This window comes from Kogia breviceps, chromosome 4 (assembly GCF_026419965.1).
Source record: "Kogia breviceps isolate mKogBre1 chromosome 4, mKogBre1 haplotype 1, whole genome shotgun sequence".
NCBI lineage: Eukaryota > Metazoa > Chordata > Mammalia > Artiodactyla > Physeteridae > Kogia > Kogia breviceps.
The window spans coordinates 55,104,944-55,119,970 of NC_081313.1; the positions used below are offsets into that span (position 1 = coordinate 55,104,944).

At 37.9% G+C, this 15,027-nt stretch overlaps 1 protein-coding gene across 1 annotated transcript; it reads left to right on the plus strand.

Annotated features, from left to right (window-relative positions):
- The first annotated feature begins 2,398 nt into the window (after positions 1 to 2,398).
- On the plus strand, positions 2,399 to 15,027 carry KGD4 (alpha-ketoglutarate dehydrogenase subunit 4). Its single transcript, XM_059062579.2, has 4 exons — positions 2,399 to 2,543; positions 11,968 to 12,031; positions 13,003 to 13,190; positions 14,039 to 15,027. Exons 1-4 carry the CDS (start codon positions 2,502 to 2,504, stop codon positions 14,054 to 14,056), a joined length of 312 nt encoding a protein of 103 aa, XP_058918562.1. The 5' UTR covers positions 2,399 to 2,501; the 3' UTR covers positions 14,057 to 15,027.

The window sequence follows — 15,027 nt, forward strand, 5'->3', positions numbered from 1 at the left end:
CTAATATTGTAGATTTTCACACAGAAACTTGCTGTTTCTCTGAATGTAAATGAAAAGTCTGTGTACTTGGAATCTAAGCTGCTGTTGCTTTTGAGCTTTTCCCCACCAGCTTTATTGAGGTCATTGACAAAATTGTAAAATATTTAAAGTTTTCAATGTGTTGATTTGATGTATGTATACATTGTGAAAGGAATCCCACAATCCAGTTAACATATGCATCACCTCACATATTTACCTTTCTTTTCTTTTCTTTTTTTGGTGAGAACATTTAAGTTCTACTCTCTTAGTAAATTTTAGTTGTACAATACAATGTCATCAAGCATAGTCACCATTTTTGAACTTTAAAAACACATTAGTTTATCTGGTTTTGGTAATGGTGACTTTAAAAAATAATTTTTTTAATACACTTTATTTTTTAAAGCAGTAGGTTCACAGCAAAATGGTGCAGAAAATCCAGAGTTCCCGAATACCTACTTCCCACACACAGGCACAACTTCACCCCACTGTCACCATCCCCCACTAGAGCGGTACATTTGTTACAACTGAACCCTAACATTAACATGTCATTATCACCCAAGGGTTGTATGTTTTATGAATTTTGACAAATGTATAATGACATGTACACGCCATTATAGTATTGTACAGAATAGTTTCACTGTCCTAAAAATCCCCTGTGCTTTGCCTATTGTCCCTCCCTCTCCCCAGCCCCTGGCAACCACTGATATTTTAAGTGTCTCCATAGTTTTGCCTTTTCCAGAGTTAGGAGTCATTCAGTATGTAGTTTTTTCGAGTACCATCTTTTACTCCCACTGTCGATGAAAATTCAATTAACTATTCCGTTAATTGATACTCAATGAACTATCAAGATAAGGGGGGGGAAATTTTATTCAAGCCAAACAGGATTATAATCCAGGTAGCCGATTCTCAGAAAGCTCTGAGAACTTTTCCTCCCGTTAGAAGTCTAAGGCACAGTCATACATTTTTGAGACAAAGGATTGTACATCAAAATGACAAACTGATATTTTACGTAAAAGTTCACCAAGCATACATAAACCAGGTGAGCAGCAAGTCACCGTGACCCCCTACAGAGCTGGGAAAGAAGGCTATTGTTTTAAGAAGTTACATTGCTAGCGTCAGAAGAAAGAAAGAAAAAAAGATCTTTGCAGTTGAGCAAGTGCTCCCATGTTTGATGAGCTCTGGTTAATGTGTAATGCAGATGCACAGTGCACATTAGGGAGGGAGGAGGCCCAAAGGGACACACAGAGAGAATTTTATGTTTAATTTTTCTTGTCCTGTCTTAAAATACAAGTTTCATTTTATCACCACCAACGATATACATTAGTGCCTCTTTCCCTACAGCCTCCCCAGATCATATTCTCCAAATTCTGTCTGTTGGCCAATTTGACGGCTTGAAAATAGCGTTTCAGTGTAGTTTAAATTTTTTCTTAGAATAAGTGAGGTTGAATGTCTTTTAACGTTTTTAAGGGCAATTTGTGTTTCTTTTCTGTAATTTACCCGTTCATGTGCTTTGCCCATTTAACCACTTTATCAATCTGATTTTAGAATATGTGCTACTAAAACAAGCTTTGAAAGCTTAAAAAATAAAGATTCCTGGTGTCCTCCACACACATACTGAATCAGAAGGGCCCATATTTAGGCTCAATAACCCTCCTAGATTTAGAAACCATTGACCTAGATCATCAAAACAAATTTGTCACTCTAAATATTTACAATAAGGCTACATTACCTACAGAGTTAAATGGCTGCAACATATTGTGTATTAAAATTTTTAACATTGTAAACATTAATATTTACCATAGAATTTAATATAACGTGGGGGAATGATATGGATGGCTCATGTTTCAAAAAGAAAAACTTGAACTGAGTTTTCTCAAACTCGAAGTAGGCAGCAGTTTAATATCAGGACTAATGCTAGAGAAAGAAATCAGAATACCAAATCGAGAAATGTTAATAAGCAACGGGAATTAATACAACATTGTAAAACAACTACACTTCAATTAAAAAAAAAAAAAAAAGTAACGGAGTATGAGGTGGCTTTGTATAGATCCGGAACTGACCACTCTTTCTGAGCTTGCTTCTTACTCCTAACAAGATTGTCGTTTGAGGAAGCCACAAGAATTTATATTACTTATTTGGTTTCAGATTAAATTTTGGACTACACTGAAACTGGAAACTGCCTATCTGGAGAAGAAATGGTCCCAGATCACTCATAGGCCGGTGAACAAAATAAATACAATACCACAAACCTTCGTCTGCAAAACGAAGCAATGGGAAACACCTGGGTCAGTTCCCAAGCAGGAAGAGAGGAGGGGCGGTGTCAGGCACAAGTGGGTGGGGCTAGCTCCGCAGTGGAGGAGGGTCTCACCCGAGCGCCTGCTCCTTCTTCGTGACGTCACAGGTAGAGCCCGCCCCCAGCCGCCCAGGACTCCTGTTATAGCCGAAGCTCGCTAGGACCCCGGAAGCTGCCCCTCTCGGGGGTCATGATGGGCAGCAAGATGGCGTCTGCCAGCAGGGTCGTTCAGGTAAGGCGACTCAGTTGCCTTTCTGCGCCGTAGGCAGTAGGGATGGTGCTGACTGTAGCACCGGCGCTGGGGAGGAAAGGCGGCGGTGGAGACTTCGCGGTGACCACGGCCCTGCGTAGGGCCAGCAGCGGCTTCCCGGGGTGTATGTGAGAATTGGACCTTGAGCTCGTTGGGTTGGGCAGTGAGCCGGGGACCGCAGCTGAGGGTTCGAGCTAGGCCATGGGAGTGCATCTCAGCAGGTAGACACATAGCTTTTCCGAAGTCCCTGGACTGCCCTCCACCGGGACCTCGTTAGCCTGTTAGGAGTCTGCAGGCTTGGCTGTCCTGGCAATATTCCGGCCAATCAGCGACCAGTACTGTCTGTGTTGTCGCGGATCAACCAATCGGAAGGAAGGCGGTAGCGGTGAGTGAAAGGAAGCTAACCCTGCGTCTGACCTGGTGTCCCTTCAAGGTCTTGGGAATGGCCAGAGAACTGTCCCCGCGGGCTGCGTCCTCGCCGGAGGCGGATTCTCCCCCACCAACCAGCGGCTGGTTACAGGCTGGATGGGGGAGAATGGAAAAAAATACATATTTAAGTTTATCTGTAATACATGTCTTAGTGTTGGTTTCCTAAGCTTTTTTTCCCCAGAATTTTGATTGGCGCTAGAGAAACTTTATTGTTAATCCACACATCAATTACTAACTCCTGACAGCTTTTGTTTTTGCTTCTCCAGCTGTGATCTGTAGCTTAAATAGGAGAGGTAAAATTGGTATATAATGGGCCACAATCTCCACTTTTGTGGTTGCTTTACACGAGTTGTTTTCAACTCTTAAAGTGTATTATTGTACACTTAACTTTTAACTTTGACCCGAGAAGTGCATTTCCCTTTGCATATCTCTTAAAAGACCTTTTCTTAAAGTTATTTCGCTCTGAAAGAGAATCCTAGATCCCAGTCTTTGCTCCCATTGCAACGAATGATCCTCACTTATTCATTCAACGGGTAGTTATTGAGCGTTAAAGATGCTGTGAAGACAGGAGAACATCCGACAAAGGACTGGTATCCATAATAGATAATTATATATATCCATAATATATAGATCAATTTTTCAAATGGGTAAGAAAAACTTGATATTGCACAAAGCAAGATATTCAAATGAGCACTAAGCCAGTGAAAAGATACTCAACATCATTACTTGCCAGGAAAATGCAAATTAAAACCAGGAAGTACTACCACACCCACCAAAATTATTAAAAAGACTGACAATACCAAATGGTGATGAGAACATGAAGCACCTGAAACTCTCATACAATGCTGGTGGGAATATAAAATGGTACAGTCACTTTGGAAAACTTTTATCGGACTCTAATACTAGTTAAACATACCTACCCTATGTCCAAGCAGTTTTTCTCATAGGTTTATAACCCAGAGAAATGAGTGCATATACCTATTTAAAAAACTATATAAAAATGTTCATAGTTACTTTATTAATAATAACCCCTAAACCACAAATTATCCAAATGTCCATTAGCAAGATAAGGTGTGGTAGATTTGTTAAAATGGAACAGTACACAGCAGTAATAAAGAACTTACTATTGATATATGCAACAACAACAAAAAGATGCTGCGAGATATACAGTAAGAAATGGTCTGTCTCCTTTTTTTGTTGTTGTTGGTTTTTTTTGTTTGTTTTTTTTTTTGCGATACGCGGGCCTCTCACCTTTGTGGCCTCTCGTGTTGCGGAGCACCGGCTCCGGACACGTAGGCTCAGTGGCCATGGCCCACGGGCCCAGCCACTCCACAGCACGTGGGATCTTCCCGGACCGGGGCAGGAGCCTGTGTCCCCTGCATTGGCAGGTGGACTCTCAACCACTGAGCCACCAGGGAAGCCCGGTCTGTTTCCTTTTAACAAAGCTGCAAAGACTTGTATTCAGGTTCATTATACAAAGAAGTATGTGCTGACATTATGTAATAATTACATGTTAACATTAGCAAAATGTATTGAGTACTTCTGTGCCAGACCTATACTCAGTGCTGAGACTGCAGTGCCAACAAGACAATACATGGTGCCTCCACAGAGCTTAGAACTTGGCTGTTGATTGGTGTCTTGAAGAAAGAGTAGTATTTCAACAGGCTGGCACAAACTGATAGGAATTCACCAAGCATAGTGTCACCATTAAGTAGAGGAATTTGGCTGGACCACAGGGTATTCAAAAGTAATTTTAGAAGAGTAATTTATAAGTGTTCATTAAATGCCTGCTAAATGCCAAGCAGGGGCTTCCCTGGTGGTGTGGTGGCTAATAATCCGCCTGCCAGTGCAGGGGACACAGGTTCAAGCCCTGGTCCAGGGAGATCCCACATGCTGCGGAGCAACTAAGCCCATGCGCCGCAACTACTGAAGCCTATGCGCCTAGAGCCCGTGTTCCACAACAAGAGAAGCCACCGCAATGAGGAGCCTGCACACCACAACGAAGAGTAGCCCCCACTCGCCACAGCTAGAGAAAGCCCGCACGCAGCAACGAAGACCCAACGCAGCCAAAAATAAATACATAAATAAATTTATTTTAAAATAATAATAATAGGGGCTTCCTTGGTGGCGCAGTGGTTGAGAGTCCGCCTGCCTATGCAGGGGACACAGGTTCATGCCCCGGTCCGGGAAGATCCCACATGCCGTGGAGCGGCTAGGCCCGTGAGCCATGGCCACTGAGCCTGCGCGTCCGGAGCCTGTGCTCCGAAACAGGAGAGGCCACAGCAGTGAGAGGCCCGCATACCACAAAATAATAATAATAATAATAAATGCCAAGCAGTATATATTTGATATGTTTGGGATGATGCAGTAGTAGAAAGGAGATAGTTAATCATTTAGGAAATCATTTGGCTGCATGAGACGGGGGAAGAAGATAAGTGGTTGGATTAATTCAGGGTTTGAGCTTTACAGGTGAGGTGAAAATAAACCTTCAGCAAGGCAGTTGAGAGTGCTAAGAGGTTTTTGAATGGACTGTAGGTTCTAGGCTAGATTAGAAAGGAAGTAAAGTCAGGATGGAACCAATTGACTGGGAGAAAAGGGACTGATAAAGGAAATGAAGGGCTTGCTGGAAGTGATGGTGGGAAATAACAGAGAAGAGAGTTGTAAGTTAAAAGGTTGTAGTTGAGTTTAGATTTTAGATTAAGATTTTAGGGATGGTACAGTTCTGAACTCAGTAAAGAATTAAGAGTAAAAGAAAAGAACCTTTCAGGAATAGATGCTAAACTGGAAAGAATATAAAGGTCAATAGAAAACTTGGAAGTTTTGCTAAAGGAAATAGTGGAGGAAAGGAGAAAAATGATTTTTTTTAAAGTCACACATAGTGATTGAGGCCTAGGCAGGTCCCAGCCTGTCCACAGTTTGGTGTTGCTATCTGCCTCATAAAGCAAAGTAGAGGGTTTGTCTTCTGGGAAGACAAGAGTTGTCTTCTCCTCTAAAAAATCCTCTTACATAGTTGGCTTTGGCATCTTCCAGGAATAGGAGGCAGGGATTGAGGCCTCTTGAGGCTCGGTTTTCAGTTGAGGTAGAGAGAGGAGATGGTGGTTATAACCAGAAAGTCCAGAGTGGAGTGTTACCTCCAGAACTCGTCACTGTTAACTCTGCCTGGGCTTCATGAATCATAGAAGTGGATTCCTTAATAGAATAATAGTTTCCAAAAGAAATCACTGATAATGAAAAAAGATGAAAGGGATTCAGAGAAAATCATAGAAGTAGATAAAGACAAGACGATGCAACTTTTGTATAATAAGTAGTCTCTGAAAAAGTGAAAGTAGATAGAGTTGACCAAGTCTCAAAACCTATAATTTAATAAAACTTTCCTTATGCAAAAGAAGACTTACATTATACCTTGTAGTTGAGAGATTTGATCCAGTATGTTTGATTAATTAGTATATTCTAGTAAAATCATTAAATTTTAAAGAAAAAAATATTTGGTGATCCAAGCGACAAGACCAAGCACTTAGAATGGAAGTTATCAGAGTTTTCAACAATAATACTTCATTAAGGAAAACATGTGGATAACATATTTAAAGTAGTTAAAGAAAATGTGAACCAAAGCTTTATCTAGCTACATTGACCTTCAAGTGTAAAGGCCACAAACTCTTCTAAACCTTTAATAACTCAGGGAATATTGTTCCCTGAAGCTCTTCTTACAGCTCTCACAGAGAATGGGCTTCAGACACCTAAGAAATACTTATTTGTGCTTGTGGCTGTTTTAATATAGGAACTAGATATAAGCACTGAATGTATTTAACTATAGAACTAAGACTAGATAATGCAGATAAGGGAGAAAGACTTGTTGGTAATATTTTTTTTGACAGTATAGATCTAATAAAACTTTTTAAATGGAGGGAATAAGGGGAAGAGTATACGGAAGGTAGAATAAACTTGCTAATTGCCTCTGGTTATTAAATGGTAGTAAAAGATGGGGAGGGAAGGCAGAGAAGAGATTACCATCAACTACTTTCATTCTTTCTCATAATAGTGAACCAATAGATAGTATCTCAGCAACGGGCAACTAAGAGTATTATCTAAAGGTAGCAACATAACATAAACATTATACAAAAGTACAAATCTTTCCAAATACCAAAAAACAAAACAACAAACCCCACAAATGAAAGCAAAGAAAAAGATCATATGACAAAGGACTTTATATTTAAATAATCATATAATGATATGACAGAAAATACACCAAACTTGTGAGTTATATCTATAAATTTAAATGGTCTAACTGCCCTTTTAAAAGTATTCTCAGATTGGCCAACAAATGAATAGTCAATGCTATGCTATATATGAGGGACAGCTAACACTAAGAGACTTAGAAAGGTAGAAATAACAGGATAGTCAACTGATCTTTGACAAAGAAGCAAAGGCAATACAATAGAGAAAAGATAGTCTTTTCAATAAATGGTGCTCGAACAACTAGACATCCACTTGCAAAACATGAATCTAGTCACAGACCTTATACCCTTCACAAAAATTAACTCAGAATGGATCATAGGCCTATATGTAAAGTGGAAAACTATAAAACTTCTAGAAGATAACAGAGAAGAAAACTTAGATGATCTTGTGTTTGGCAGTGACTTTTTAAATACAACACCAAATGTACAATCCATGAAAGAAATAATTGATAAACTGAATGTCATTAAAATTAAAACCTTCTGGTCTGCAAAAGACACTGTGAAGAGAATGAGAAGACAAGCCACAGATTGCGAGAAAATATTTGCAAAAAGAATATCTAATAAAGGATGTTATTCAAGATATATAAAGAACTCTTAAAAGTTCCCTGGTGGCACAGTGGTTAAGAATCCGCCTGCCAATTCAGGGGACATGGGTTCGAGCCCTGGTCCGGGAAGATCCCACATGCTGTGGAGGAGCTAAGCCCGTGCACCACAGCTACTGAGCCTGCGCTCTAGAGCCCATGAACCACAACTACTGAAGCTCATATGCCCTAGAGCACGTGCTCTGCAACAAGAGAAGCCACCGCAATGAGGAGCCCACGCTCACCTGCAACTAGGGGAAGCCCGCGCACAGCAATGAAGGCCCAACACAGCCAAAAATAATAAATACATTTATTTTTTTAAAAAATGAAAGTCAACAATGAAAACAGCCTGACTAAAAAATGGGCAAAAGAGCTGAACAAACACCTCATCAAAGAAGATATACAGATGACAATCATATGAAAAGATGTTCAACATCATAGTCATTAGGGAATTAATTGCAAATTAAAACAACAGTAAGACACCTCTATATACCTATTAGAATGGCTGAAACCCAGAATACTGACACCACCAAATGCTGACAAGGAAGTGGAGCAATGGAACTCTCATTCATTGCTGTTGAGAATGCAAAGTGCTACAGCCACTACGGAAGGCAGTGTGGCAGTTTCTTACACAACTAAACATACTTTTACCATATGGTTGAACAATCGCACTTTTACCCACATGAATTGAAAACTTATGTCCAAACAAAAACCTGCACATGGATGTTTATAGCAGCTTCATTTATAATTGCCCAAACTTGGAAACAACCAAGATGTCTTTCAGTAGGTGAATGGATAAATGAACTGTAGTACATCCAGACAATGTAATATTATTCAACACAATATTATATTATTGTAATATTATTATATAATTATATATTTGTATATTTTACAAATATAATTTATAATGTTATTTCAAAAAGAAATAAGCTACCAAGCCAGGAAAAAACATGGAAGAAACATACATGCATATTACTAAATGAAAGAAGCCAATCTGAAAAGGCTACATGCTGTATGATTCCATCTGCATGACATTCTGGAAAAGGCAAAACTATGGAGGCAGTAAACAGATCAGTGGTTGCCAGAGATTGGGGAATGAAGGGATGAGTAGGCAGAACATAGAATACTCTATAATAGTGACTATGTCATTGTACATTTGTCAAAACCCATAGAATGTACAACACCAAAAATGAACTCTAATGTAAAACTTTGGGTGATAATTACGTGTTAATATAGTTTCATCATTTGTAACAAATAGAATACTCTGGTGGGAGATGTCCATAGTGAGGAAAGTTGGACGGTGGGTTGAGTGGGGGTGTGCCCAGTGGTATATGAGAACTGGAAGAATATTGGAAATGACTCAGATTAACAACCCCAATTAACAGGGGGCTGGTTGAATAAACTCATGGCATTTATCATGACTTCTTACTGATTCCCTCAGATTCCAGTCTTAACACTACAGTATTCTTCCTTGCCTTCCCTCATCCCATATTTGTATTTTCTTTCTCTCACAGGGAAATCCCTGCCTTCCCCAAACATCAATATATGTATATACTCATTTGCTTAGTCCTCCAATATATACAAAATGTATAGCTATATCTATACAACCAACCTACTAAGTAAAAAGTTCAAGATTTCTTTGTATTTCTTTTTGTCTTTAGACTGAAGGTATATAGTCCAAGCACTATGAAAGTTATTTGGATTAGCTTCTTTTTTTCCTTAGTTATAAGCTGCTCAACTAATTGACAGACTTATTTGTTTCTCTTTGTATTTACATTTAGAGTTTTAAAAAGAGTTTTGAGACAGGAAAATGTGAGCATAGCTAAATAATAGATGATATTAAAGAATTATTTTTGTTAAGTGTGGGAAAAGTATTGGGATTATGGTTTAACCAAAATCCTTTTCTGGTAATGATACATGTAGATGGTATTAACAGATGAGATGAGATGACTAGGATTTGTTTAATGGGAGAAGGGTTGATGAAATAAGATTGATTACTGTTGAAATTGTGTGATGTGTTTATCAGGGTTTATTTTACTATTCTATCTACTTTTATGTATTTTTAAAATTGTCTCTGAAAAAGGGGGGATACCAAACTGTGGGAATTTAATCTATATGGGCATATTTTTAAGTGTACAAAAGCAATGTTGAAATGGATTCTTTCTCTCTGGTGTATGTACATTTGTTTAAGTGTGTGTATACATACTTACATACCTATACAGTTAGCCCTTACTCACAAATGGTCTATTCACTCATTTGTCAAATGTTTGCTGAGCATTTACTACGTACTGGCTACTGCTGCAGAAGTACTTAATTTTCCATCTCTCCCTTTCCAGGAGCTTTGCTCTCCTGTAATCATTGGTTCATTTACTGTCCTCTACACAATATTCTTAAGATGTTCAGGTTGCTGTGGAAACACAGGAGGAGTTTTAAAATCAGATTTAGGAATCGGGAATCTTTTTAGAGAGGAGTGACAGTTGAGCTGTTTTCAAAGATAAGCAGTCAGATGAAAGTGGAGGCATGGAAGCGGGGTGGGACCTGGGAGAGATTTGTGGCAGAGCACACAAGCTGTAGATTGAATGGGGATGGAAACGGTATGAGGAGTTAGGGAAATGGAAAGTACTTCGGAATACCTGGAGTGAAAGGTACAGTGGTGGGGAATGAGGCTAGAGAGGTAGGGAGAGGCCTGATCATGATGGGCCTGTGTGTGCCAAGTGCGAGTTTGAAGTTTATCCTGAAAAGCTTGGGACTATAGGAAGGAAAGAACAGTCTTCCGAGAAGCCTGGCTATGAAAAGAAACAGGTACTAGATGGAGTGAGGTTTGTTTTTTAACAAGAAAGATGTGAACATGCTTTTATGTTTAGGGAGACAACTATCTTCCAGCATTTTCTCACAGCAGCAGAATTATGGTGGTTAGTTTTCAGACCCATCCCTACAAGCCTATTTGCTTCTGTACTCATATAAAATGTGTAATGTGTAGTACATATATACAAACATATTGCAGATAAACACACACCTGTCTCACTAGTTACACAGCATCTTACAGATTACGTTAGTAAAAAATAGTGCTCTGTTTATTAGAGTCTCAGCATTTTATATATATTCAGAAGATTTCATACTGAAAGTTCTGCTTAAGCTCCTCTGTAGCATTAACTGGAATTTTAGGGATAAAACATTAATACTCTTCAAATATTAAAAACAGTGTTCTAAATACATGTATTTCTGTGGGTATAGGAAAAAGGCTGAAGTCAAGGACTATCAAAGGTTTAAATCTATTTTATGTGGGTTTTGGCTTATAGATGGTGTTTTCTTCTTTGTGCTTTTCTGTGTTTTTTCCAAATTTTTACACAGAACATGTGTTACTTTTGTAGTCAGAAAAAGTATTTTTTGGATTACCTAATTTTCAATATGCTTTTTATCCTATTCTAAACCACTAGGTATTAACGTAGTAGAGAAACAACACTCAATACAAGTCAGGAAACTTCCAGTTCTTACCAATCAGCAGGGTGATTTAGAAGTCATGCAACATAAAATCCTTGTCACCTTATAGGGTTGTGTTGAGGTCAATAGGCAGTACAGTAAAATATCTTTTTTTTTTTGACAAACCCATCTTTTTAAAAAAAATTTATTAATTTATTTATATTTTTGGCTGTGTTGGGTCTTCATTTCTGTGCGAGGGCTTTCTCTAGTTGCAGCGAGCGGGGGCCACTTTTCATTGCGGTGTGCAGGCCTCTCACTGCCGTGGCGTCTCTTGTTGCAGAGCACAGGCTCCAGACATGCAGGCTCAGTAGTTGTGGCTCACGGGCCCAGTTGCTCCGTGGCATGTGGGATCTTCTCAGACCAGGGCTCGAACCTGTGTCCCCTGCATTGACAGGCAGATTCTCAACCACTGCGCCACCAGGGAAGCCCTAAAATATCTTGTGATGTATAAAGTACAAAGTTCTTATGAATATCAGATAAGATAATAGTTCATAGACTAGCTATCCTTGTTGGGAAAGAGTAAAATTTAAAATAGTTAAATTTAAAGTTGCTGTCAGGTACTAAGTTATTTTATTTTAACAAAGGCATCTGCTTGTGAGGTTCATTAGATTATTTCTTATGTAGTAAATGAGGTTATTTTAGTGCTTCATTTCTTTTTCATGCATTTTATTTTTCCTTTAGGTAGTCAAGCCACATACTCCATTAATAAGGTTCCCTGACAGAAGAGACAATCCTAAACCCAATGGTAAGCTGTAGTTTATTTATACTAAAAAAATATGTACATTGCAGATTTATACATGAATATTCTATTATACACAATATTTCTCATTTTAGAATCAGGTAGACAATAGTAGCTTAGATCATAATGGTATGTTACGTTGCATTAACTAACTTTCTAGTACCTCCTTGTAAAAAATAGTAACTTGACAGTAGATATTCCTGAATTTTTAATGATACTGTGTTTATATATGGGAATTTTTGTTCCACCTTCTGTCCTTCAGAAGAATCTCCCATGCTTATATTTGCAGAGATAATGATGAATAACCACCATTCCTATATTTCTCTCCCAGCTAACCTTCTTTTCTTTCATTCCCTGATTTATCTGTTTATTCAGGCAGTAAATATTTCTTGGATTGCCATAGAACTTAACAATTATTGCCTATTAAAGTAACTGAAGATTCTGAACAAGTTCTGTTTTTCTCTTACTGCTCTGTCCCTGTCTTTAATTATAAGATACTTGACCTTTAATTCAGGGAGAATTTTAACAAATTTTGTATGGATATTTTTAACTTATTTTAACTCTTGAAAAATTAAGATATAGGTGGCAAACAAGTATGGAGAAAACAAATCTCATCTGCATTTACCAACTTTCTTATTCTCCATTGTATGGTATTACCTGTAATCTCTACCATATGGCAAAATTTAAGTATTGTAAGTTATCCAAATGGGTTGAACTCCACTACCTAGAAATTTCTTTATTTTATGAACTTATTCTTCAATTTAGTAATTCATTCACTTAAAACTACCTCATTTGCTTTGAAAAGAACTTTATGAAACTATATATAGCTACCCAACTAAGTTACTCTATAATATTTATCTCTTGGATTATAATACTTATCATTTTAAGAATAACTTGATTATTTAATGATAGATAATTCAAAATAGTATTTTAAGACACTGAACAATTCCTATATATATATATTTTTTTAATTTCAGTGTCAGAAGTTCTGAGATCAACAGGACTACCATCTCACTCTTCTTCAATTTCACAGCATTCTAAGGGAAGTAAATCGCCAGACCGGCTGATGCATCAGGGTCCACCAGACAGTGCAGAGATAATAAAAACTTTACCTCAGAAGTACAGAAGGAAACTTGTATCTCAAGAAGAAATTGAATTTATCCAAGTACGTTGTTGCTTTTTATCCCAATACTGTGGAAAACACCTTAACGTTATTGGCTTTGGAGTTTCATATTGCTGATTTCCATGTTCTTCCCATTGTCTTGTCAAGGTGTGTCCATAGCTAAGACAGGGATGGTCATGTAGGCCTGGACTGTGAGAAATAAACGATGTTCGAGCCCTCAGTAAATGTGCATGAAGGAATATATGTGTAGAAGTATAGTATGGTAAATATCAAAATATATATACCCCATGGAAAAAAGCTCTTTAGGGTCCTCATTAATTTTTTAAAAATTAATTTTTTTTTGGCTGCATTGGGTCTTTGTTGCTGTGCACGGGCTTTCTCTAGTTGTGGCAAGTGGGGACTTCTCACTGTGGTGGCTTCTCTTGTTGCAGAGCATGGGCTCTAGGTGCTCAGGCTTCAGTAGTTGTGGCGCGTGGACTCCGTAGTTGTGGCTTGCAGGCTCTAGAGCACAGGCTGAGCAGTCGTGGCGCATGGGCTTAGTTGCTTTGCGGCATGTGATCTTCCCGGACCAGGGCTCGAACCTGTGTCCCCTGCATCGGCAGGCAGATTCTTAACCACTGCGCCTCCAGGGAAGCCCCCTCATTGATTTTTTAGAGTGTAAAGGACCAAGAAATTTGAGGACCATTGATCTACATCAACCTTGAGTTCCCTTCAGATCTGAAATTCTTTATAACATTGATAGGAGTGCCCAAAAGCTATGAAAAATCTGAAATTGTTTTTAAAACCTAAAGATCATTTGCTTAAAATGTTTCAAATTTGTATAGTGGCCATGAAAACATTTCTTTGTAAATGAAACACCTAATCTTATTGCTTTATTTCTTCCTTTTCAGCGTGGAGGTCCAGAATAATCACTGACAATGTGGCTGCTGTTTGTTTAGTCAGACAAAGAGTCTTTACAATGAAGGACTTCCAGAATGACAAATGAGAAATTGTGCATTAAACAACTTTAATAAAATTTCTGTGTAAAAAAAAAAAAAAATAGGTATAGAAAATTTAGATGGACACTTGTATCTCCTAATTTATGTATCTTGGTCAGCTTCTCCACAAGCTTACCTGATTGTTTATATACTTTATACTTATTAAAGTATACATTTTAAAATGTTAGCCTATTAATTTACTCAAATAATCAAATTATCAAGCATTACAGTGTTGAACTATTAAAAGTACACAATGTCTAGTGAACAATCATAGGTTTACCATAATTTCACTTCTCAGTTTCTGTTTAAACATGGAAAGAATATATCTGGCAGAATAGCAGCTTTCTGGAAGTAATTTTCCTGGAATTGGATAAGGATCAGTGAAATAACGACTCCATTATTTGTTCTTAATTCTCTCAGTGTTTTTGCATTCACAAAGTTACTGGAGAATAACTGGCTCAATAAGCATATCGTACTCTAATAAAAATACAGTCATGGTAAAACAGATGCCTTTGTGGTATTAAGACTAGGGAGTTAACACAAAAGATTATGTAACCTGTGTTCAGAAAAAAATGTCAGAGTATAAAATGGAAAATAAGAGATCAAAATGAATATAGCATAGGAATAACATTTGACCAGAAATTTTAAGTTATTCTGTTTTTAGGGGTGTTAAGAAAGTCTTATTCTTTAGTTTATTTTACTGTTTTGATTGTGATCATGTGTACAAATCCTGATAATCATAAACTTTCTCAAACTTCATTGTCCGAAAACCTCATAAAATCAACCTATTCACCTAATTAAGGCAATTTACAGAATTTTAATAGGCTCTTCCTGTGCCAAGGGTATGTATGATTGTGAAAGTAAAGCCTCACAAAGTGAAATAAATTCTCTTCTATACCTTT

Excerpts from the sequence above, each read along its gene's own strand:
- KGD4 (XM_059062579.2), top strand. The coding sequence starts at position 2,502 with ATGATGGGCAGCAAGATGGCGTCTGCCAGCAGGGTCGTTCAG. Across the intron at positions 2,544-11,967 it reads CTGCCAGCAGGGTCGTTCAG|GTAGTCAAGCCACATACTCC; the intron begins GTAAGGCGACTC and ends TTTTTCCTTTAG. Across the intron at positions 12,032-13,002 it reads AGACAATCCTAAACCCAATG|TGTCAGAAGTTCTGAGATCA; the intron begins GTAAGCTGTAGT and ends TTTTAATTTCAG.